This window comes from Puma concolor, chromosome B1, assembly GCF_028749965.1.
Source record: "Puma concolor isolate L17-30 chromosome B1, mPumCon1.1.hap2, whole genome shotgun sequence".
Classification (NCBI taxonomy): Eukaryota; Metazoa; Chordata; class Mammalia; order Carnivora; family Felidae; genus Puma; species Puma concolor.
Genome location: NC_141670.1, coordinates 174,504,177 through 174,530,720, shown reverse-complemented (window position 1 = coordinate 174,530,720; position 26,544 = coordinate 174,504,177). Strand labels below are relative to the sequence as shown.

General features: G+C 40.5%; 1 protein-coding gene and 1 long non-coding RNA gene across 2 annotated transcripts in view; both read left to right on the top strand.

The window, feature by feature from the left end:
* The window catches only part of KLB (klotho beta), a 37,426-nt gene extending 10,882 nt beyond the window's left edge, over positions 1-26,544 (top strand). The window contains exons 2-5 of the mRNA XM_025922111.2: positions 10,454-10,964; positions 13,188-13,456; positions 19,260-20,403; positions 22,971-26,544. Of these exons, the coding sequence (XP_025777896.2) occupies positions 10,454-10,964; positions 13,188-13,456; positions 19,260-20,403; positions 22,971-23,335 (2,289 nt within the window). The 3' untranslated portion in view covers positions 23,336-26,544. The remainder of the gene's footprint in view (positions 1-10,453; positions 10,965-13,187; positions 13,457-19,259; positions 20,404-22,970) is intronic.
* On the top strand, positions 3,363-5,897 carry LOC147582040 (uncharacterized). Its single transcript, XR_015250508.1, has 3 exons — positions 3,363-4,881; positions 5,119-5,525; positions 5,773-5,897. It is a non-coding gene; the product is annotated as an uncharacterized LOC147582040 (long non-coding RNA).

The window sequence follows — 26,544 nt, the reverse complement described above, 5'->3', positions numbered from 1 at the left end:
GAGGGAGACACAGAATCGGAAACAGGCTCCAGGCTCTGAGCCATCAGCCCAGAGCCTGACGCGGGGCTCGAACTCACGGACCGCGAGATCGTGACCTGGCTGAAGTCGGACGCTTAACCGACTGCGCCACCCAGGTGCCCCTTCTCTTGACTTTTTAAAATTAGAAATATTATGCATTTTTACTGCAAAACATTCAAACAATACAGAAAGACATAAGTCAAAGTCAAAAATGGAAAGTCTCCTCTTATACCCTAACCCCACACCCCAGAAGTAACAACTGCTAGCAGCTTGCTCATTATCCACATACTTTTCTAGGTGTATATAAACACATCTGTAAAGTCACATTTTTTTCACAAAATTTGAATCATATTATTATGCTAAGTTTCAGTTATCATTTCTGATTAATTGAAATGCAAAAGTATACTGCTTTTTTTTAAATGTTTATTTACTTTTGAGAGAGAGAGAGAGAGAGCAACAGAGTACGAGTAGGGGAGGGATAGTGAGAGAGGGAGACACAGAACCTGAAGCAGGCTCTAGGCTCTGAGTCGTCAGCACAGAGCTGGATTCAGGGCTCAAACCCACTAACCGTGAGATCATGACCTGAGCCTAAGTTGGATGCCCAACCAACTATGCCACCCAGGCGCCCCAAAAGTATACTGCTTTTATCTACTTATTTCAGTACTTCTCTTTCCTATTAGAAGTTATACTTCAGGGCACCTGGGTGGCTCAGTCCGTTGAGCGTCTGACTTCTGCTCAGGTCATGATCTCACGGTTAGTGAGTTCAAGACCCACATCAGGCTCACTGCTGTCAGCACAGAGCCCGCTTCAGATCCTCTGTCTTTCCCTCTCTGCCCCTCCCCTGCTTGCACTCTCTCAAAAATAAATGAAACATAAAAAAAAAAAAAGAAGTTATACTTCATCTGAAGGGAGGAGTTATCTTGTTAATGTTTTTTCTAAATGCCCACCAAGGTGCCTTGTATTTGTTAAATAAGTATTTGTAGACTTGAATTTAAGCAATTAATCAATGTGAATGAATGGAGAGTGAAGAAAAAGATAAAATAGCCGTAGGTTAAAGGAAAAAGATAAAATGATTTATTGAAATTTGTTTTTGCTAACGTGTATGATTTCTCTAAGGGAAAAAAAATAAATAAACAGAAGGTAATGCTAATGAATTCACTGTTTGATTAGGTACTGAAATGGTGCCCCGGCTGGTGAGGCTGGATGAAGGTGTAATCAAAACCACGACTCCCAGTTTGCCTCTTTCCTTACAGTGTTACTGGCACCCAAAAACTGTCCCATGGGTTTCACAGTGTACTGGTCCTTGTTTTTGTGCCTTGTCTGTTACATACCCCTAGCACTGTCTCAGCCTGTTCAATCACCTTTGGGTCTAAGGCATAAAAGTATGCTTCAAAGGCATATAATTTAATGCATGTAATGTCCTGGAAATGACAGTGACAGAGAAAGCTGAAAGACTCAGTTCCAATCCTAGCTTTGCCACTGAGACATTGGGCAAGTCACTTACATCTTGGGCTTCAGCATCTCATCTATATAGAAGATATTTGCAGATTGGATCAAGTGACCTATAAGGTCCATCCCCTACCTCTAGTTAGCAGGCAAGAGCCCAGAACTTGGAGAACCACAGTGTGGGCTTGACTTGGTTTCTGAAACTAGATAAGTCATTTAACCTCCCCATCCATTGGTCTCCTCGCCTCTAAAGTGGGAATGCTAATTGTACCTACCTTAATTCTCCTAAATAAAGATTAAATGAGATAGTACATGGGAAGCACTTAGAACAGTGCTCAGCATATCTGGCCCTGGATACATGTTGGTTCTTATTACTATTTACACTATTAATTTTCTATGGTTCTGTAATTTAATCACTGTTTATTTTATCATGAAAATCACTAATCTTTAATGACCATTTAATTATGATTTGTTTGAAAATGGTGCTGCACTGAATGCTATACAACCACAGCATCCCTGCCCTCTTGGTCTAACATTCACAATGGTGTAAAGATCTCAATCCTCAATCAAGACGGTCAAGTGTAGAAGTGGTCCCTCAGGATTCATTTAGCTTCTGACACCAATGAGGACAATATCTAATGCCAACTTTGCTGGTTCTAGGAAAGGAGCCCAGGGAATTATACAGACGTGTTCCATGCTGGGCCAGGCACTTGGACAGCTACATGGTTTTCTGAAAACTCCAAATTTTTTCCATGACCTTTCTAGGTGATACTGAATTTCACATACATAGATATTTTCCTCTCAGCATGGAAGAGTGGGATACAATACCTTCATTCTATGACCGTTCAGTTCTTTTAATCAATTATAATCAAGTACAGCAGGAAGAAAATATAATTTTAAAACAGTATGTTGTGGTTCATGTCAGATAGTCCCCAAGTGCTTCTAAATTTAGAACTAGTCGGACATATAGAAAGCAGGATGGTTTAGTAAAGTGACCAGAAAGGCCTGGGTTCAAATCCTAGCTTCACCAATGTCCAGCCTCTGTGAACCTCAGTTTCTTCTCTAAAATGGCAAAAATTAAATCTGCCTTGTAGGGGCTGTACTATCAACAATGTGTGTCAGGTGACCAGCTGACTAGCTGACCCATACTGGGCATTCATTCAGCAAGTATTCTGTGTCAGGCTTTTCTCTGGGCATCTATAGGTACCACTGGAAACAAAATAGGTACAGTCTCTGCATTCAAGAGGCTTGGAGGCCAGGCATGGTTCTATATTATATGGGCCTGAAATGTACAATCTGGGGGACCCTCTGTAAGAAAAAAAAATTAGACATGAAAGTTGGTACAAGAGTGAACATTTATTTGGAATGAGAAATATATTACAACAGGTTACTGTGGGCTTGATTCAGATTCCTTTTTTTCCAAGGTCTCTTCAGGGAATTCATAAGGAATACTTACCTAGAAATGCTTCTAAATACAACCTGGCTTCCAACCCACCTAGCACATTCTATAGGGACCCATATAAGTGAGTGGCCCTAAAACTTCAGCTTCCTTTAGTTCATGGGAAATCTGCCTTTGTTGCAGGGCCCAAAAGGTCTTGTCTTATTTTTGTTATTGTAATAATTGTATTATTTGTAATTTCCAGAGTGTTTTCTATGTTGACTGTCTTTATTTTTTTTTTTTAATTTTTTTCAACGTTTATTTATTTTTGGGACAGAGAGAGACAGAGCATGAACGGGGAAGGGGCAGAGAGGGAGGGAGACACAGAATCGGAAACAGGGTCCAGGCTCCGAGCCATCAGCTCAGAGCCTGACGCGGGGCTCGAACTCACAGACCGCGAGATCGTGACCTGGCTGAAGTCGGACGCTCAACCGACTGCGCCACCCAGGCGCCCCTATGTTGACTGTCTTTAAATCTTCATTCCTAAATCCTGAGGAAAGGCCTCAGGTCATCCACTCAGACCATTTTAGCTTCAATTATACTCTGAGATATGGTCCTTTTGCATGAAAAAATTACTAACAAGATCACGATTGTTAATGTAATAATAACAGGAAGCTTAAAATATCATTCCAACCTCTGCAGACTTGGCATGCAAATGTTCTCCTTGGGCAAGGAAATTGAACTTCAGTTAAGCATCAATTTACTAATATTGATTTCTTCTAAGGCCCCTTCTAATATCTGGGGAAACCCACAGATGCTTCGCTTAATTAATTATAAGGTTTATTCTAGACCTTTTTCCTTTTATGTTGCCAGGTTTAGATCCTGACTCAAACATTAGTTGAATTTAGTAATATTATCATTGAAATTAGAATTCTATAACAATATTAAAACCATTTTTTTGAAGGAACAAATATAGTAGAGTTTAGCTTTTACATGATTTCTACGGGGAAATCCTGAAACTATACAAACTGATAACGAACAAAGATTTGTCAGAATCATTTGAAAACATAACAATTGGAAAGAAAATAGGAAAATTCATTAAAACAAATTTTAATATTATCATTACTGAGCTATTCCAACTATAGAAAACATGAATTTGAACCATTAAAAATAGGATAGGTAAAAATTTTCTTTATGAAAGGTGGGAACTTTTGTTAATATTGAAATTCTCACCTAAGATTAATGAGGGATATCATTTCCCAGAGTTTCAAGATTCAAAAAAAAATTAAAGAAGTAGCAGTCACATAATAAACTTTAATGAAATAATAGTTACATATTTTTTTAGCAAGGAACAATAAAGTTTGCATATCTTAAACACCCAATAAATATTTGTGGAAAATGAATAAATGTTAAATAAGCTGGAAGGGCAGTAATTATAATTAGCAGAAAACCGGATGCTAACATAAAGAAGTGTTGAGTAGATGAAACAAATGAATCAATGAGTCAAACCGAAATTATTATTATCATTATTATTATTATTATTATTATTATTTTGGTTTCAGGAATAGAATTTAGTGATTCATCACTTAACATACAACACCCAGTGCTCATCCCAACAAGTGCCCTCCTTAGTGCCCATCACCCATTTAGCCCAGTCCCCCCTCCCCTCCAGCAACCCTCAGTTTGTTCTCTACAGTTGAGAGTCTCTTCTGGTTTGCCTCCCCCTCTCTTTTTTTTTTCTCCTTCCCCTATGTTCATCTGTTTTGTTTCTTAAATTCCACATATGAGTGAAATCGTATGGTATTTGTATTTCTCTGACTGACTTATTTTGCTGAGCATAATACCCTCTAGCTCCATCCAATCAAGCTGAAATTAATCCCAATCCAAATGGACAATGACTAAAACTCAATCAGCTGTAAAAAAATAAATGAGAACACACATGTCTAGCCATGAAACTCGAGAGGTAAGGGAGAGCTGGCTGCAGAACACTCTTCCTGCCCACGTAGACTTCCTACCATTGTTTTCCACAGCAAGTTAAAGTTATCTTCAGCTTCCTTTTTTTTTTTTTAATTTTTTTTTTCAACGTTTATTTATTTTTGGGACAGAGAGAGACAGAGCATGAACGGGGGAGGAGCAGAGAGAGAGGGAGACACAGAATCGGAAACAGGCTCCAGGCTCTGAGCCATCAGCCCAGAGCCCGATGCGGGGCTCGAACTCACGGACCGCGAGATCGTGACCTGGCTGAAGTCGGACGCTTAACCGACTGCGCCACCCAGGCGCCCCTCAGCTTCCTTTTTTAAAGCACAGTACTTCAAATTTACATTTGTGTAGTCTTCACAGAGTCTTCACATGTTTTACCTCATTCAATCTTCACTACGATTGTCTAGCGTGTTTCTTTTTAGCTTAGGATAACAGAGGGAGAGGGAAAACTGAGGCTATCGGAGGGAATGATTTACCCAATTGGCAGTAGGGCCAGTACTAGAGCCTAGGTCTCTTGCTTTCGGGACCTGGGTCCTTTCCCCTATGATACCATGTAGGTAAGTAGCAGTTTCCTGTCGCTCTTGATAACCATGTATCCCCAAATACAGCAATGTTTTGAAGGAGATGGTCAAAGAATACTCACACCAATGGACAAAATGTGTGAAGAGTAATTTGGAAATATGTAAAACAATTTTAAAAATAGGTAGCCCAGGGGCGCCTGGGTGGCGCAGTCGGTTAAGCGTCCGACTTCAGCCAGGTCACGATCTCGCGGTCCGTGAGTTCGAGCCCCGCGTCGGGCTCTGGGCTGATGGCTCAGAGCCTGGAGCCTGTTTCCGATTCTGTGTCTCCCTCTCTCTCTGCCCCTCCCCCGTTCATGCTCTGTCTCTCTCTGTCCCAAAAATAAATAAACGTTGAAAAAAAAAATTAAAAAAAAATAAAAATAAAAATAGGTAGCCCATTTGTGGGATTAGTAGAAGGAAATAAATCAAGCACATTAAAAGCTATATGCCCAAAGTTAGTTATTGCAACGTTATTTATGACAGGAAAATAAAATGAGAGGAAGGAAGGAAGGAAGGAAGGGAGGAAGGGAGGAAGGGAGGAAGAAAGGAAGGGGGTGGGAACCAAGCTAATTCCTATCAAAAGAGAGAGATGACTAAGTAAGCCATATTTCATCAAATTGGTGAATGGTTATGAAGATTAAAAAGATGGAAACTGTTCAAAGGGATATTAGCTGGGAAATATATTTGGGAAAGCTGGATGGGATCACAGAAATATGAAAACAGTTTGCTATGATTGTAGGGTTTTAAATAAATTTTAACAGTGTTTACTTAATACTTTATGAAATAGCTTTAACAATAAACAAGTTTATAGTTCACATGAAGATATTTCAACCAAAGTGTGACTAAAATCATGCGCAGATTTGGAAATTTAGCTTTCGACAAATGATTGCGGGTTCCTGAAACACAGACACGGGTGATATGCTACGTTTGCTCATCTGTCTTCAGCCCGTACCCTCCACAGCCTTCCCTTCCACCAGCGTCCCGCCATGTCTTCCTGATCTCTGACCCCGTCTTCCTCTTGTTTCTGAAATTGTGCCGATATCTTATTTGCTTCCTATCGTTCATAGAACTTATCTGAATCTGCTCTCCTAGGGGCATCAAAGAAAGCTGCTATGTTAGACTAGAGGAGGGAACAGAAGAAGATATTTGGCCCCTGGCTGTCTCTCAGTGACATCAGGCCCTGATAGCTGGCTCAAAAGGAAAAAGCTGCTGACTTCCCCTTTAAGCCACTGAATCTGAAGAACAAAGGTTGAAGCTCCCTTAAATCAATCATTCCAAAGGTAGACGGCCTTGTACAAGATAGAGGGTAACCTTGGAAAATCGCACAAGGAGTGTTGTGCAAGGCTGCAGGGCCAGGCCACACTCCTAAACCCCATTTCGGTTTTCCCAACAGACCTCCTTTATGAGTGCCAGACCAAAGGACATGCATGGATATCCCCATTTCATTAAGATTTATGTCAAACTCACTATGTTGGAGCAATGCTTTTTACCTTGTTACTTGGCAAACAGGATCAAGTTATAACCATAAGTACCACACAAAGAACCTCCCCCACATTATCCACATGAGAATGGAGAGGCTGTCTTCAGTCCTGAGCAAAGATAACCATGGATACCTTGATAGCCTATGCAAATAGCAGCAAAGGTGAAAGAGACACTGGGGAATACGAAGGTCACCTTGGGGCATGACAGCGCGCGCGCGTGTGTGTGTGTGTGTGTGTGTGTGTGTCCTGAAAACTTGCTTGGAAGGGAGTTGCCAATGTACATGTCTGTTGTCTTCTAAGCTGTTCTATTTCTCATTAAAATGCTGATACAACCAAGATTTTATCACAGCTTAGGTCATCTTTCATATAATCACTGAAATCTGCAATAGAATATCTCTATCTTAAAGAAATTCCCCTCTCCTTTTTTTGCTCCTATTAGGACTGTTTTAATGAATGTATACTGATTCCATCTCACTCTTCCTCTAGTGTCTGATAACATCATATTTGGGCAGTTAGTTTCTGACTTGGAATCTTACATGTTTAGGGCTTTACACTTTACACATCACAGGTGCACAACAGCCCTGAAGAGATGTACTGATGATCACTGCGGCTTTTGTGAATGAAACTACTGAGGATACCGAGGGATTAAGTGACAGATCAGAATAAAGCAAAGAATGCTTCCTTTCCACTCATGCATGATTGCTTTCATATCGAATCAGAAAAAAACAAAAAACAGTTTTCAAGTCTTTCTGTTGTGATTCCAGCCCCAGAAAATCCCAGAAAGGGTGAATAAGACCACTTCAGGTGAAGTCTGTCCCAGGCTCTCCTGTGATTCCTTCCAGGAAACTTCCAGGTTCCAGGTAGGGGAGAAGGCCACAGCCTGAATATTTCTTTAGGAGGAGAGCATTCTTAAGTATCCTTGGGAATGTCTGGGTGCTAAATGATTCCAGGATCTTCCAGTGAAAACTGATCAAGGACAGGTAGAATGGAGGTAATACTTCGAGGCAAATACTCCTTCAGAAAATCTTTCAAGGAATTATTTAAATTAGCTATTATTGCATAAAGCAAGGAGGCATCAGTTCTAGAATCCTTACCTCTTACGGTAACACCTATCTTTCCTCATCCTAACATGATTTATGGACCATTTTCAGTGTCCATAGGATCTATTAAGTTCGAACCATTGCTCATATTTGATTGTTTTTGGCTTATAAAAGGGCATTTCACATAATTCAACCCAATATAAAATACCTCCAATGAGCGAAAGAGAAGCTAAGGAATAAAATGGAAAGCAGATATTGTGGGTTAAAAATAGTAAGGTTTTGTGCACTTGTTTTAGAAACACCCAAACAGAGGAGAAATTGAGACATCTGGGAAGAGACATCAGAAAGCAAGCAAATCAATTGCCCCGGGAAGAGGTGGCTGTCACACAGATAACAGACAATTCTAAGTCTAGCCAGGACATGAAGTGGCCTTGAGCATTAACTGGCCCGGAGTCCTTAATTGTAGTCCTTGACATTTGCTCCTGCTGATATAGCTCATGACTCTTTACCCAGCTTCTAATTACTTTTCCACTTAATGACCTATTTTGTGCCATTTTACATGTTTTCTTTCATAAATTCAGTATTTTTTAAAACATATTTATTTATTTATTTATTTATTTATTTATTTATTTATTTATTTAATTTACATCCAAGTTAGCATATAGTGCAACAATGATTTCAGGGGTAGATTCCTTAATGCCCTTTACCCATTTAGCCCATTCCCCCTCCCACTACCCCCCCCCCAGTAATCCTCTGTCTGTTCTCCATATTTAAGAGTCTCTTATGTTTTGTCCCCCTTCCTGTCTTTATATTATTTTTGCTTCCCTTCCCTTATATTCATCTGTTCTGTGTCTTAAAGTCCTCATATGAATGAAGTCATGTATTTGTCTTTCTCTGACTAATTTCACTTAGCATAACACACTCTAGTTCCATCCACGTTGTTGCAAATGGCAAGATTTCATTCTTTTTGATTGCCGAATAATAATCCATTGTGTATATACCACATCTTCCTTATCAATTCATCCATCGATGGACATTTGGGCTCTTTCCATACTTTGGTTATTGTCGATAGTGCTGCTATAAACATTGGGGTGCATGTGTCCCTTCGAAACAGCACACCTGTATCCCTTGGATAAATACCTAGTAGTGCAATTGCTGGGTCATAGGGTAGTTCTATTTTTAATTTTCATAAATTCAATCTTATTTTCCCAATAATATTATTGGCTCCTGAGGGCACATTCCTGTGCCATACATTTCAGCCTTTCGAGGGGGGACAATCCAGGCATTAAGTAATTGCTAAGTACCTATTAAACAAGTGGAGGAGCACCTGGGTGGCTCAGTCAGTTGAGCATCTGACTCTTAATTTCTGGTCAGGTCAAGATCTCACGGTTTGTGAGTTCGAGCCCTGCGTTGGGCTCTCGGCTGACTGCGTGGAGCCTGCTTGGGATTCTCTCCCTCTCTCTCTCTCTGCCCCTCCACCAGCCCCCAACTCTCAAAATGAATAAATAAACTTAAAAAACAAAACAAAACCCAGCCTGGAAACCTATCATGAGGCTCTGTTATAAGAAAGCTCAACTGGAAATGTAAATTGTGGGAGAACCAATAGTAACAACATGCATCTCTGGGCTGTACCTCCCAGATGCTCTATTCAATGCTACATATTTAATATATACATCAGCACAACATCTAACAGCTTTACAAAGGGTATTATTAGTATTAGTATTGTTATTAACTTCATTTTACAGGTGAGGATACTAAGAGATTTCAGAAAGCTTAAGTGAATTACCTAAAGCCACACAGTAAATACCTAAACTTCAAGCCTAAGATGGCTGAGCCCAAAGCCCACATTCTTTCCACTGGTTTCCTGTTTTGTATAGTACCTATCACTCTTTAACAGTAACAGTAATAATAATAACTGTTATGTTATATTAATAATATTTTATAAAAGAATAGTTATGAAATAAAACTGTTATATTAATAATGTTATAAAAATAATAGTAATAATAATAATGGCTTATGTAGATGTTACTCTGTGCCACGCACTCTTCTAAAGTCCTTTACATATATTATTTCATTCAATCCCAACAACAAACCTAGGAGATGGGCTCTATTATTATCCATTTACAGAATTTTGAGAGTGCATTATCTTGGACTTATAAGTTAGGGCTAAAAGCAGATTCTGTAGAACGATGAAAGATCACTTGTCTTTGTCTTTTTATGTAGAGGAAGAAACCCTACAATCCACATAATATCTCACCTGCACCCAGCCCCAAGAGGGCCCACGAAAGGAGTCAGGGAGAGGAGAAGAACGATGGAGCTTGGACCAGAGCTCTCTGCCTGCCCTTGGTAATCCTATAGGAGAGGCTGTAGGTTGGAAGCGCAGGAGAAGCAGACAGAGAATAGACTTTGAGATCATCAGGGTTCCCTGACAGCTTTCCCCTGCATCACCCTGTGCTGCACTAATTTGTCAATGAAAAGACCTTCTACCAGCCAAGTTACAATCCTTGTGAGTAAGGACAGTAAAAATTAATAATATTTTCTTCTTATTAGGCTCATTCTAAAGTTTGGCATAACTACAACGTAAATTTCCGCCCACATCAGAAAGGTTGGTTGTCAATCACATTGGGATCCCATTGGATTGAACCAAACAGATCAGAAGACATGATGGATATACTCAAGTGTCAACAATCCATGGTTTCAGTGCTCGGATGGTTTGCCAATCCTATCCATGGGGATGGAGACTACCCAGAGGTGATGAAAAAGAAGCTGCTCTCCATTCTACCCCTTTTCTCTGAAGCAGAGAAGAGTGAAGTGAGGGGCACAGCTGACTTCTTTGCCTTTTCCTTTGGACCCAACAATTTCAAGCCCCAGAACACCATGGCTAAAATGGGACAAAATGTGTCACTCAATTTAAGAGAAGTGCTGAACTGGATTAAACTGGAATATGGCAACCCCCGAATCTTGATTGCTGAGAATGGCTGGTTCACAGACAGTCATGTGAAAACAGAAGATACCACAGCCATCTACATGATGAAGAATTTCCTCAACCAGGTTCTTCAAGGTTGGTTGTACATTAGCTCAATTTTTAAAACTTTTGAATACTAATCCTTACAGGATACTTAAAGTCATCTTCCAACATATGATTATTGTTGTTGGGCTTCCCCATTGTCTAATGTTGATAGAATTTTTAAATGTCACTCTCATGTCCTTTTTTAATAAAAATTTGAGAACAAAATAGTTTTAGACTGTAGATACATCCTAAATCGGTAACAAGGTGCTGTATCATTCTTTGTAAAAGAAGGCATGCTATAAGAGATACATCCCAAAGTTTTTTGACAGTAGTAACTTGGTTTAAGATGTTGAAAGCTTTTCTTGAAACTGTGCTGTTTTTATTCTATTACATGACTAAATAGTAAAAAGGCCTGGAGACAAAGAATGAGCCATGAATGGCAAAGCTGAGTAATTTCTATGGCTCCTAGATAGTTCTCTGACCCCTAGTGACCCCTCATACCTTTTCCACTACTCAAGTAGTGACATCTACAGGTGACTATTGAAATAATGGAGCAGAAGATAAGCTCAAATTATGGTGGGTTTGTCCCCTTCAAAATTGGTCTCCATTTCACCCAAACACAAAGAAATTCTTGGGGCGCCTGGGTGGCTCAGTCAGTCAAGCATCCGACTTCAGCTCAGGTCATGATGTCACAGCTCGTGGCTTCAAGCCCCACGTGGGGCTCTGTATTGACAGTTCAGAGCCTGGAGCCTGCTTCAGATTCTGTGTCTCTGTCTCTCTGCCTCTCTCCCAGTCGCTCTCTGTTTTCTCTCTCAAAAATAAATAAACATTAAAAAAAAAAAAAAGAAATTCTTAGTGGATCTTTCTAAAAGTCTGTAGCTCTCTTTAGAAGTCATAAGCCTAAGGGTGCCTGGTTGGCTCAGTCAGTAGAGTGTGTGACTCTGGATCTCAGGGTCATAAGTTCCAGCACCACGTTGGGGATAGAGTTAATAAACAAACAAACAAACAAACAAACAAGAAGTCATAAGCCCAGAGGAAAATCCCAGGTTCGGCAAGAGAGTCTTCAGGGAGGGTCCTCTGGGAGAGCAAGACCTTGTTTCTCCAACCTGTGGGAAGGAGCAGCCTGGAACAGAACCATGCCCAGTCACAGGAATGTGCATATGGGGACCGCCAGAACAGAGGACTCTGCCTACAGGGCCTGAGCCAAATACCTACGGCCGGGCAGAAGGGCTGTACATTCCCTACATGTTACCATTCCATTTCCCCTGAGGACTGTACAACACCAAAGGGACTAGCACCAGGGCCTACCGAAATATATTTATCTCACTAGAATCTCTTGGCATGGATTTTCCACCTTTTAGGTAAAGAACGTCAGTGACAAAAACCCAACAATGCAGAAATGAGGCTCTTAAGAAAAAAAAAAAGTTCATGATTGATTTGGATATTTGTTGCTTTTATTGCTGCTGTTGATTTCCATATTTCATTTTTGCCCAATTCCTAGAAGTTATTGAATCAGTTTCTTTTAATTTTTTTTTTTTAATTTTTAAGGGTTTTATTTTTGAGTAATCTCTACACCCACCGTGGGGCTTGAACTCAACAACCCCAAGATCCAGAGTCGCACACTCCACTGACTGAGCCAGCCAGATGCTCCTGAATCAGAGTTTTTAAAGCTAGAAAGGTCCTGAGAGATCATCTTTTCCCATCTTTTTTAACAAATGAGGAAACTGAGGTCAACAAACTTGCCCCAGAGCACCCTCGCACCTCCTGCCCCTTGGCTGGTCAGTCCTTCTCTTACACCACTGTACTTGTTTTCTTCCTTAGATGCTCATTCACTTATGTTTATTCTCAAAGCTGATTTTTCAGTCCTTAAAGGGTAGCTACTTAGGAGATAGTTTCTCCACAAATGGGAACCAACCCAAGCTTGAAATGCGAAACTCTTGGTCACAAGCAGACATCTGCATTGGTCCCAAAGGGTTCTGGAAATTTCTATGCCTTCTGACACAGATTTGCATACTAAGTCTCAGGAATATTTTAAATTTGATTATTTCACTGTATCTTTCACTTGTTGTGGGAAGGGGGAGGACCATTCTGGATGAAAATAACTGCCACTTTTCCACTATAAACATAAATTTTCTATTTTCTATAATGAGCCTTTAAATTAGGGGGAAAAGTTGGTTTCACAATATGCTCCTGGCAACATGTCCCCCAGCATACTGTTAGTGAATCATAACCGTGAACCAGAGTGAACATCTCTGCTTTTCTTTCCCTGTGCAGCAATAAGGTTTGATGAAATACGAGTGTTTGGCTACACTGCCTGGTCTCTCCTGGATGGCTTTGAATGGCAGGATGCTTACACCACTCGCCGAGGATTATTTTATGTGGATTTTAATAGTAAACAAAAAGAAAGAAGGCCCAAGTCTTCGGCACATTACTATAAACAGATCGTACAAGAAAATGGTTTTACCTTAAAAGAGTCCACGCCAGATGTGCAGGGTCAGTTTCCCTGCGACTTTTCCTGGGGTGTCACTGAATCTGTCCTTAAGGTAAGCAGCTACTTACAAATTAACGATGAACTGGTGCAAACAGTACACAGTATTTTATTTCATTTACTCAGTGACAACTATCAGACAATATCAAATATGATTACTTGGAGGTGATGGAGGGGAGTTGCGGAAAGAGGAAGGAAAATGAGGAGAATTGATGCTTACCGAGAGCCTCTCATGTGCCAGAACTTCTCCTTGGTGATGGAGATGAAAAGGCTGCCCTCAAGGAGTATACAGTCTAGAGGGAATTTACAGTTGCTTTTGAAGGAGGCATTGGTCAGTAGTGTCAAAGTTATAAGAAAAAGCTTTTTATAGATTTTGTTTGCCAAAAGCAAATTATTAGTGGCTCTTTATTCAAGTGGTTCCTGTTATCTGATAGATTTGAATAATTTGCCTTATGAGGTCTCTGTATCCCAGTGGAGCCTCTCATGTCTCATTCTTCACCTTCATCAGATTATTTGCTTAAATGCCACCTTCTCGGGGCGCCTGGGTGGCTCAGTCGGTTGAGCGGCCGACTTCGGCTCAGGTCATGATCTCGCGGTCCGTGAGTTCGAGCCCCGCGTCGGGCAATGTGCTGACAGCTCAGAGCCTGGAGCCTGTTTCAGATTCTGTGTCTCCCTCTCGCTGACCCTCCCTTGTTCATGCTCTGTCTCTCTCTGTCTCAAAAATAAAATAAAACGTTAAAAAAAAAAAAAGATTAAAAAATAAATAAATAAATGCCACCTTCTCAATAAGGCTTTGCTCCACTCCAAAAAGTCACTATCTCCTCAATTCCCCTTCTTTTTCTTCTGTGAATCCTATTCATCACTAACATACCACTATGTACTTTACACATTTTTCTTTTTACCCCTAGCTTTATTGAGATACAATTGACATACAACATTGTGTAAGTGTAAGGTGTACAACATGTTGATTTGATACATTTATATATTGCAAAATGCTACCATAACAAAATTCCCATTTCTTTTTGTGGGGAGAACACTTAAGATCTATTCTCTTAGCAACTTTAAAGTATATATAATACAGTATCATTAGCTACAATCACTATGCTGTACATCAGATCCTCAGAACTTGTTAATATTATCACTGGAAGTTTGTATCCTTTGACCAGTATCTCTCCATTTATCCCACCCCCTAGCCCCTGGTAACTACTTTATGCATTTTTCTCATTTTTAAAATTTTTTTAGTTTATTTATTTATGTTTATTTTTGAGAGAGAAAGAGAGAGTGAACAAGGGAGGGAGGGCAGGAAGAGGGAAACAGAGAACCCGAAGCAAGTTCTAGGCTCTGAGCTGTCAGCACAGAGCCAGATGCGGGGCTTGAACTCACAAACCGTGAGATCATGACCCAAGCTGAAGTCAGACACTTAACCGACTGAGCCACCAGGAGCCCCTAGTTTATTTATTTATTTTTTTTGAGAGAGAGTGTGCACAAGAGGCGGGAGGGCAGAGAGAGAGGATGAGAGAGAAAATCCCAAGCAAGCTCCAGGCTGTCAGCACAGAGCCTAATGAGGGGCTCGATCCCACGAACCATGAGATCATGATGTGATCGGAAATTGAGTCAGATGCTTAACTGACTGAGTCCCTATACATTTTTCTTATTTATCACGTCTTCCCCCTACTAGAATGCAAGCTTTCTCCACACAAGGGTGGAGATGTTTGAGGCTTTGCTGCCTGCTGTGTGCCTTACTAGGGCAGTGTCAGGTACACGGCCAGTGCTCAATGCAAGGTCAACTTTTAGAGCGAGATGAGACCTTAGAGACCTCCTATTCCAAATCCTTCATTTTACGGATTAAGAAAGTGAGACCCATCAGTTCATAACTGAGACCTAAGTGACTTGCCCAAGGTAACACAAATAGGCAGAACTATAACAGGCAACTCTCAAGCACCCATATTTGCAGTGCTCTTTTCAAAATAATAGCAACTATTTTTTAAACACTTATTATGTGCCAAGCATGTAGCTGTTGTATGTATGCACGTTCTCTCTATTAAATCTTAAAAACTCTAATTTTACAAGCAAGGAAACTGAGGCTTAGGGAGGTTATGTAACTCATTCAGGTTACAAAGATCTGTTTCATGACACCACGCTTTAAGATCTCACAATACCACACTATGGCCTGTATTCTAGAAGCATATGGAAAGACAACAAGATGTACAAGGGATGGGACCAGACAAAATGGCTCAAACCATGAGTGAACAAAGTTCACAGGTCATGAATATCAACCCCTGTTGATACTTAAACATGACTTAGTAAATGCTCAGAGATACTAAAGGGGGGAAAGATATAGAGTAACTTAAATACAGGACTGACTCATCTTCCACTTGTGCCCCTATGGAGCCAAGTACTTACCCAATTCCTATTTCCTACACACGGCAAAGGCATGCCATCTTTTCCCTACCATTTCAAATGGGTTTATATTTTCTATAATTCCATACCCGCAAAGAAAGATCCCAAGAGACCAGAGTTCCGGCCTGCACATGACCCAACCTGTAAGTTTCTGTTTCATCTGAAGACCCACCTATACCCCTGTGAGTGACACTGTGAATGTCTACCCCATCTGGGGACCCTACTCCTACTCCTAGGAGCGAAAGTGAGTCACTTAGGTCAGGGGAAAGCAATTCTGGGATCAACTACGTCTGGGTTTCATGCTTACCCCTGGAGCCTGGTAGACATCGATCTTCCTTGAACTTGGACTAAGAATGAGGATAAATTGTTTGCCAAGGAAAATTAGGGTGCTTTTTGAAAAATCAGCCAGAGGATTATGAATAGATGCCAAAAAAAACCTAAATGTCCTCTATACGAAGACTGACAAAATGAAAGTAACATTTTAAAAATATTAGTATGCCTACCTACAAATATCCCTATCTTACTTTCCCCCTGCCTCTCAGCATTCTTTTCTCCTCCAACATATATTTTTTTTAAGTTTCTTTATTTTGAGAGAGAGAGAAAGAGAGAGCACGCATAGGGGCGTGGGGAGGGGCAGAGAGAGAATCCCAAGCAGGATCTGCACTGTCAGCCCAGAGCCCATGAACCATGAGACCATGACATGAGCTGAAACCGAGTTGGATGCTCAACTGACTGAGCTACCCAGGCACCTCCAACATTTTGTTCTGAAATATTTCAAACTAGTACAATAAACACCCATATACCCTTCATCGAAATTGACCAATTGTTAACATTTTGCCACATTTGCTTTATGCTTTATAAAGTGTTTGTTTGATAAACAAAGTGAAAAGTTGCAGATGTCATTACAATTCACCCCAAAATATATCTATCCAAATGTGTCTCCTAAAAATAAGAACATTCTCCTATATTATTATATTATCATACCCATAAGATTTAATATTGATTCAATATCATCACATTCCATATTCAAATTATCTTAAATCTTCCAAAAATGTCCTTTTTGGTTTAAAAAATGTTTTTGGATCAAGAATACAAACAAGGATGTCATTCATCTTTAGCCTCCTTTAAATTCAGAATAATTCCCCCAAGTTCATGGTATTGACAGTTTTGAAGAGTCCAAACCAATTGATTGTAGAATGTCTCATGTTCTGGTTTTCTTTGTTTCTTTGTTGGATTCAATAAACTTCTGGAATGATACTATGTAGATGAGGTTCAATATATATCACATCAGGAAGCACATGATGTCATTGTCTCATTATGAAAGATGTTAATGTGTGGAAGTAGTAGTTACCAGATTTCTTGATTAAGGTAGCATTTGCCAGATCTCTTAATTGAAAGGTAACTTTTCCATTTGTAATTAGAAAGTAATCTGCTGATGACACTTTGAGACTGTATACATATCCTGCTTCCTAACAATATGTCACTAATGGTCTTAATATTGATTCATAAACTTCACCTGAATTATTACCTTGTAGATTGCAAAATGGCAAATTTTTAATTATATTATTCCTTCAACATATATTGGTTAGTTCTCTTAACTTCAGTGCATTATAATTCATTACTGCCAATGTTTCATTAGTCATTTTGATGCTCAAATTATCTCACTCAAAGTAGCCAATAGGACTCCTTCAAACCGCTCCTGTGTCTTTTTGACATTTCCCTTTCAGTTTTTAAGCACATCCTTATTTTTCTGGCATTAGATGTACCAGCATCACCTCATTCTTTTCCTACCGCAGACTGGAAGAAGCCATTCTCCAAGGAGCCCAGGATCCTTTTAGTGGAGAACAGAATTTTAGAAACAAGCTCTTGGGAGCTAGGGTTGAAATCAGGGTTCACCATCTCTAATGAGATCTCTTAGCAGATTAATCACACCCACTTGCTAAAACTAATGCTTTTTGGAGATTTTTAAAAGACACATTTTCATTGGCTCTTGCCTTATTTCAGAGCAAGATTGCTCTTTGTAAACACCTTTTCAATATTGATGCTCTGAGGTTTCCAAACACTGAGACTGTCAATCTAAGCTAGAAGGATTGTACTCAAATAATTATATACACATTTAACTTCATGCTCACATGATCAATGTTCTCTCAGTTTAATGTTCTAGATAACTGGTTGACAGATGGTAAGTGGGCAGCGTTATGGTTTTGTAATTAGACTATGAAGGATGACACACAAGAAAACAATTAGAGGGAAAATATTTACCAAAGGTTAATTATCATTTTTTTTCTGGGTGCATTTAAACTCAGCTAAAGGAAGAAAAGGTATTTTAACACAAATACAGAACTTTTATTTTTTCCTATTAATTCTGAATTTGGAGATGTTTTTCTTAAGCCTTTTTATTTTTAATTTATACTCAAGGGCCTAGCAGGCAATTATTGCAACCATGGAAAACTAAACCCAAGTCATGACTACCTTAGGTTTATAGATTGCTTTAGAGTTGACAGAGTGCTCTGCCAGAGTCATTGGCTCATTACAGCACATCTGTGGGGTGGGTGACATTGCTCTGTCACTATCCAGAGTTGCCAAGCCCAAGTTTCAAAGAGGGAGAATGAGGACCGGGGTCCAGGACTATCTCCTTGGTGGAGGGGCAGGGTATGACACACCATCAGATCCAAGAGTCAATTTGGGAGTTTCTGGGGGATATTTTCCTGTTTTCCCCAGTCATAATCCAAGTATCTTGCATAAAGAGGGTATTCAGTATTCTCCTGTTGGATGAATAAATGCCGTGTTCTCACAGACACATGGGTAGGGACAACATAATGATGCATATGTGATATCACCTGGACTTTTCAAATATAAGGTGCTAGAAAATTGCATTCAGCAAATGCAAGGGCCATTCCCTATGCCATCCCACTAGCCTCTTGTAGGAACTATGGCTGGGTTAACCAGCCACCTTTGACTCCAAGTGCCAAACTCAGTGAAATCCTCTACAACTGGAATTTTAACTTTGCCGTCAACTTATGGCAGAGTTTGGAAGGTCCATCTTTCATGATTCCTTTTAACCGAAGGTACCAACCCAAATTTCCCAATGCATTTGAACAGAATCATGAGAGACCCCTCTGTATAACTTGAGTTTTTAGGACAAGAAAGGAGTTTCTCAGTATTTTCTGAAAAACAACTTGTTATCCAAGCCAAGCCCTGGGTGTGTTTCTTTCCCTGTTTTCTGGTCTCCCTGGGAGATTTCAAGAGCTAGAAGAGAGGATGATCCATCCAGGCCTCTTCTATTACCAGGAGAACTAGAAGAACATTCAGATCGTTATGAAGAGGCTACATGCTTTGTTTATGTTCTATGTTGTCAGTGAGAGGCAGAATAAGACCCCCCTTCTTCCTCTTAAACCATGTATGCTAAGAGCCTATCTGCCAGGGTGTGCCTTACTTCGATGTGCTTGTTTTCACAGCCCAAGGCAGTGGCTTCCTCCCCACAGTTCAGCGACCCTCACCTGTATGTGTGGAATGTGACAGGCAACAGACTGTTGCACCGTGTGGAAGGGGTGAGGCTGAAAACACGGCCAGCCCAATGCACAGATTTTGTCAGCATCAAAAGACAACTCGAGATGTTGGCAAGAATGAAGGTCACTCACTACAGGTTTGCTCTGGACTGGCCCTCAATCCTTCCCACCGGCAACTTGTCCGTGGTTAACCGACAAGCTCTGAGGTACTACAGGTGCGTGGTCAGTGAGGGGCTGAAGCTCAACATCTCCCCAATGGTCACGTTGTACTATCCGACTCACGCCCACCTGGGTCTCCCCACACCCCTGCTGCACAGCGGGGGATGGCTGAACCCATCCACAGTCCAGGCCTTCCAGGACTACGCCGGGCTGTGCTTCCAGGAGCTGGGGGACCTGGTGAGGCTCTGGATCACCATCAACGAGCCCAACAGGCTGAGTGACATCTACAGCCACACTAGTAACGACACCTACCGGGCAGCCCACAACCTGCTGATTGCCCACGCCCTGGTCTGGCACCTCTACGACCGGCGGTACAGGTCTGCGCAGCACGGGGCCGTGTCGCTGTCTCTGCACTCGGATTGGGCGGAACCCGCCAACCCCTACGCCGACTCGCACTGGCAGGCCGCCGAGCGTTTCCTGCAGTTCGAAATCGCCTGGTTCGCAGAACCCCTCTTCAAGACCGGGGACTACCCGCTGGCCATGAGGGAGTACATCGCCTTCAAGAACAGGCAGGGCCTCTCGCGCTCCGCGTTGCCTCGGTTCACGGAAGAGGAGAGGAGGCTGGTCAAGGGCGCCGCGGACTTCTACGCGCTGAACCACTTCACCACCTGGTTCGTGATGCACGCGCGCCAGAACGGCAGCCGCTACGACGCGGACAGGGACGTCCAGTTTCTGCAGGACATCACCTGCCTGAGCTCGCCCAGCCGCCTGGCTGTCCTGCCCTGGGGGGAGCGCAAGGTGCTGAGGTGGATCCAGAAGAACTATGGAGACGTGGATGTTTACATCACGGCCAATGGCATCGATGACCAGTCTCTGGAGAATGATGAACTCCGAAAATACTACTTAGAGAAGTACATTCAGGAGGCTTTGAAAGGTGAGGTGAGGGGCCATATCAGATACACTGAAATAGGACATTACCAGCTAATGTGAACGAAACAATGAGGGGAGAAGGCGCATTAATGACAATGCCAGCTCATTAGGGAAAGTTTGGCAAGGATAGAAAAGCATTTTTTTAAAAATCAAAAACAATGACAACCCATAGGGGCGCCTGGGTGCCTCGATTGGTTAAACGTCTGACTTTGGCTCAGGTCATGATCTCACTTTGGTGAGTTCGAGCCCCACATGCAGGACTCCAGAGGAACAGAGAGAGAATCTTAAGCAGACTCCATGCTCAAGCTTGCCACCACCCTGAGATCATGACCTCAGCAGAAATCCAGAGTCTGATGCTCTGGATCAGACAGCCACCCAGGCAGCCCTGTGGGTTTTTTTCTTTCTTTCTTTTTTTTTTTAATACTAAAAAGTAGGTATCTTTGAATACAAATCTGTGTCTTCATTCCTAATTATCTCCCTAAGGACTGCCCACTATGGAATTATTGGGTCAAATGTTATAAAGGCATTTTCTAACCCCCCTCCCCTAGTAAGCTATTTTTTTAATACTGTAAAAAATTTTCCTCAATTTTATCTATTTTGATAGGACCAAACAACAGTGTTTGAGAGTCTTTATCTCCTACTCTTTCCAGCATTTGCTACTATCATTTTTAAATATTAATTTTAAATATTCATAATAGATTTGTTGAAGCAGCAAAAAGATCCCAGAAATATGTTTACTGAGCACCAAATATGGGCAGAAACTGTTCTAGGCACCATATCAGCATTCACCAAAATAAAGACTACTGTCCTCATGAAGGCTGTATTTTTGTGGGATGAGAATCAGCAGATAAGATACAGAGTGTCAGAAGCAAATAGTTCTATGAGAAAACACAGCAGGGAAGAGGGAAGAGGGTGCCCAGGAGTGGGGTTTAGGAGTGGTTACAATTCTAAAGCATAGTTAGGGAAGTCTTCAAAGACCTGGAGGAACAAGGCAGCAAACCTGTGCAGTTATCTGTGAAGTGTTCCAGGTGAGAGAACAGCAAATGCAAAAATCCCAATGTGGGAGCATGCCTGGCCTGTTTGAGGTTCAGGAAGGTTGAAGAATGAGTTAGGGAGTAAAGCAATCAAAGATGAGGTCAAGGAAGTAGAAGAGGCATTAGTAAACCATCATTAAGAACTGCAGCTCTTACTGTGAGAGACAGGCTATTTAAGGTTTTAAACAGCAGGGGAACATGATCTAACTCACAGTCTTTAAAAAACACTCTGGCTACTCTTTTTTACAGTGAATACACTATAAAGGAGCAACAACAGAATCAGGGAGGCTTGGAGTCTAAGTAAGAAATAATGGGGGGTTGGATTAGGTTATAGAGTAGAGACAGTGAGAAGTGGCTAGCTTCTGGACTGATTTTGAAGGTAAAGTCATCAGGCTTGGATGGAGAGTGTTAGAAGAGTGAAGAATGAAATCTGTTTTGGTTTGAGCAACTAAAGGGTGAGCGGCCATTTACCAGGTCAGGGAGACTGACAACAGGTTTTTGGAGAGTTGTTTGGTGTTGCACAGGTTAAAGTTTGAGACGTCTATTAATCAGTCAATTAGAGATGTCACATAGGCTAACTGGAGTCTCAGGTTCAGGTCTGGGGCTGAGATACAAACTTGGGAGTTAAGACCAAGAATGGGATTTAGAAACAGTAAGGCTGGATGGTATCACTAAGGGAGCAAGCGTAGAGGACTGAGCCCTGGGACACTTCAATATTCAGACGTCAGAGAGATGAGAAACCAATGAGTAGGGTGAGTAGGAGCCAGTGCTTTTCACTAGAGGGTGTGCAATCAAGGATATTTTTGCGTAAGATACTAAAAGTTACAGCATGTTTACATGGAAATGAACCAATAGTGAGGGGAAATGTGAGAGAAGAGGAGAACAGATGGAGAGATGTCCTTGAGTAAATCAGAGAATAAACTTAGTAGTGTATAAGAGTCAGCCTCTTCCAGGAGCATGGACAGGACATCCACAGCAACAGAAGTATGGTAGTCGGTGGATAGATAGGATTGTGGGAGTTTGAAGAATTCTCCTGTGAGTATGTTTTTCAGTAAAATAGGAAGGAAGGTTATCCCTTCAAAGGAAGGACAGAGGTGCTATATGTTTGAGGAGGGAGAGGTGTTAAACAGCCAAGCAAGTGACTAGGGGAAACCAAGTATGGTTATTGGGCCGCACCAAGGACGTATTGGAGACCTGAAACCAGCCAAATAGGTAAGACTTTTGTGCTTATGATCAACTGAACAGTGTAAGTCCTTTTCCATCTTCATGGCTCCAATTCATAAATACACTTCTGTGCTCTGCTCCCAGTTCTTATATTATGGATCAAAGTTTTATTTCAAATGTTTAAAAACTTAATTACACATATTTTTAAAATTACACATATTTTCACTTTTACCAATCATGAAAGAATGTCAAAAAACCCTTTAAGGACAATCACTACTTTTTTATGGGTATGACTTTATTTCAATGGAAACTAAATTCTTACTTAGATACTTTATAGTCCATGTGATTAATGTTCATTTCTGATATTTTTCAGCACAACTGATTGATAAAGTCAAAATCAAAGGCTATTATGCATTCAAACTGACTGAAGAAAAATCTAAACCCAGATTTGGATTCTTCACATCTGAATTCAAAGCTAAATCCTCAGTTCAGCTTTACAACAAACTGATCAGCAACAGTGGCTTCCCTTCTGACATCACTAGTCCTAGATGCAGTCAGACTCCAAGAAACACAGAGTGCATTGTCTGCTTATTTCTTGTGCAAAAGAAACCACTGATATTCTTCGGTTGTTGCTTCTTCTCCACCCTGGTTCTACTTTTATCAATTACTATTTTTCATAAGCGGAAGAGAAAAAAAATTTGGAAAGCAAAGAACTTACAGCACATACCACTAAAGTAAGGACACAGAGAGGTCTTAGTGAAACTGATCCTATTTCTGTCTGTATGAAAGAAAGTTTAAAAAATTCACTCCGGTTCCGTATACTGGTAACTTACAGAATTACCTATATTGTAGAAAGACAATTTGAAATACTAGTGGTAACCAAGTGATGACAATCGAGGTCTCTGTTGTGTGGTTCAAATGAATTTTCCCTTAAGGTGTGGACATCAGTGAATTCAGTTCTTGGATCTGAAGGTAAAGGCTTTACCCAGACAGTAAGCTAGGATTATCTGATACACTGCTTCATGAAGTTTGATAAGCTGTTTTCTATCATTCTTCTCTAAATACCAATAGCTACATTTAACAAATTATATTGCAAAAAGTACAACTTTGGTTAGACTCCACAACAGAAAATTTAAAACTCTTAACACTGGATAATCAGTGATTATTCTGTCACTTCTAAGGAGGTGCTTTTCCCCTTTAGAAAACACACAATAGGATTAGTGTTCATTTATCATCAGCTACAGCATAGACTGTTAAGCCCACTGATCCTAGTTTTCAATAGTAATAAAAGTTATCATTTATAAAATATAGGATTTTGTGGTCTCTCCTTGCACCAGATCCAAGTTTTAAAAAATAACTTCCATAACTCATCTCATGGAAAGGTCACAGGACTAAGATAAAGGACAGCTAGACTCACTTGCCTGCTCAACCTCACAACACTGCAAACTCCTTTAGACAAATTGACAGCATTTTCCTCGCTTGATTTTTGTGAAGCAACAAACGAGATCTTACATACTTGGGAAAGCTAAACATTCTAAAAAGATGTCAAGTTTTATTATCAAGTCATCAAAGGACCCTATTAGTCTGTAAGACTGGGTTCTCTCCTGAGCTCCACTGTTCTGATACCATGTGAATACAGGGACCTCTCAGAGATGTAGAATGCAGGTGTATTTTGACCTTGCACCTTGCAACTGTGCTTTTTGTGTACAGGTTGATGGTCTGAAGGAGTTAAAACTTTTTTCATTGTACCTTTTGAAGCTGGGATTAAGTAACTTAAATCTGAACCAGTAGTTTGACTTTCTTAAACTCCATGCTTAAGATTTGTTGTGTATGCTAAACTCGAAATGTAAACCCATTCATACCCATTCATTTCAGTCACCACCCCATTACACATAGTAGCTCATCACTGTCCCCCGCTCTCCAGGAACCTGAGTCAAAGTGAAGTTTTTTTGTTCAAAAACCCTTAGTAGGAAAGCACCCTAAATTAAGGCAATTGTGATTGTTTTCCAGGTCCACCTATGTCAGAAGCCAAATTTTATATGTAACAGAGGTTCTAATTGAAAATAGCAGTGTTTCAAAGACAACTGTGATGAGAGAACACAATTGGTCAAATGAATGCACAAGTGATTGATGGGAAATAAATTTGCTTTTCGGCTGGCCAAATTCAAGCAGTAAATTTTTTTATTTTTCTTGATCCCTCTGCACCCACTCTTCCACCTTTGGCAATTTTTAGATTATGCTTTTTGTTTTCAAATAATTTTTTTTTTAATTTCTTCTTTGAAAAGTGGACCTAAGGCTATCTACAATTACAACTGGTTGTTCTAATGTTCACTATGTGTAAAGAATGTCATTTAAAAGAATCATTTGGCTGGTTCCCCCTCCCCTTTGTGCCACATGGCTTCACTGACTCCACAGTTCCAGTGAATATTCTAATTATCAGTTGAACAACTTACCAACTTTTAAACCTCTCTAAACATCCAACATCTTGAAAAAAGAACGCACATTCAGTATTAGGAACAACAAAGATTTAAGAATTAAATTTAGGTTTTCCTTTCCTGGGGTCTACTTTGTGCTCTTTGATCCAAAAGTACCTTGAAGACTATTTGGCTCCATTGATCTTAGGGTTCATGAGAGTCAGGCTCTGTGCTCAGTGGGGAGCCTGCTTGGGATTCTCTCCTCTCCCATCTTGCTTGGGCCCTCTCTCTCTCAAAATAAACATTAAAAAGATACCTTGTATTTATAATCTTCACTACTTCAGGTCTTTACATTTACACCTTAAGTTAAAACTTGTGTCCTTTTGCATATTTGTTGCCTTGCCATACATAACCACCAACCCCTGCCCCCCCAGCCCCAGTCAAGTCCTTAAACCAATGCTTACAGCAGTCCTAACACCTAGGAATCATCTTACAAGTTTTTAAGCCACGATCATATAAGAATCCTTAGATAGGTATTTAATCTAAATCATGACCAATTATACTTTTCAGATTTATCCCAGACTCAAATATTTAAGAATTATCAAGTTATCATTTGAAACTGCTGGTAGCTTTTGACAAGATCTTCAGAATTTAAGCCTGAGACTTGCTGGGGGGCAGGGGGAATCATCTTAAAATCTAATTAACTTGTGCTAAATTTTGTGCGTGCTAGTAGTTTGTGTATTCAATGTGACAAACTGTCTCTCAAGTCTGGTTTATCTAGAAAATATTACAACATAACCATATTTAAAGAAACTCTGTAGATCTCTTTTGCTTTGTTGGTGGCAATGCAAGCTGGTGCAGCCACTCTGGAAAAGTATGGAGGTTCCTCAAAAAACTAAAAATAGAACTACCCTATGACCCAGCAATTGCACTACTAGGCATTTATCCACGGGATACAGATGTGCTGTTTCAAAGGGACACATGCACCCCCATGTTTATAGCAGCACTATCGACAATAGCCAAAGTATGGAAAGAGCCCAAATGTCCATCAATGGACGAATGGATAAAGAAGATGTGGTGTATATATATACAATGGAGGATTACTCGGCAATCAAAAAGAATGAAATCTTGCCATTTGCAACTACATGGATGGAACTGGAGGGTATCATGCTAAGTGAAATTAGAGAAACACAAAAATCATGACTTCACTCATATGAGGACTTTATGAGACAAAACAGATGAACGTAAGGGAAGGGAAGCAAAAATAATATAAAAACAGGGAGGGGGAAAAAACAGAAGAGACTCAAATATGGAAAACTGAGGGTTACTGGAAGGGTTGTGGGAAGGGGGATGGGCTAAATGGGTAAGGGGCATTACGGAATCTACTCCTGAAATCATTGTTGCACTATATGCTAATTTGGATGTAAATTTTTAAAAATAAAAAAGATCCTCTGTAAAAAGGTGGTCAGTACATTTTGACTAATTGTTTAATTCTCAATGTAATTTATTTCAAATAAACAGTTTATGCTAACA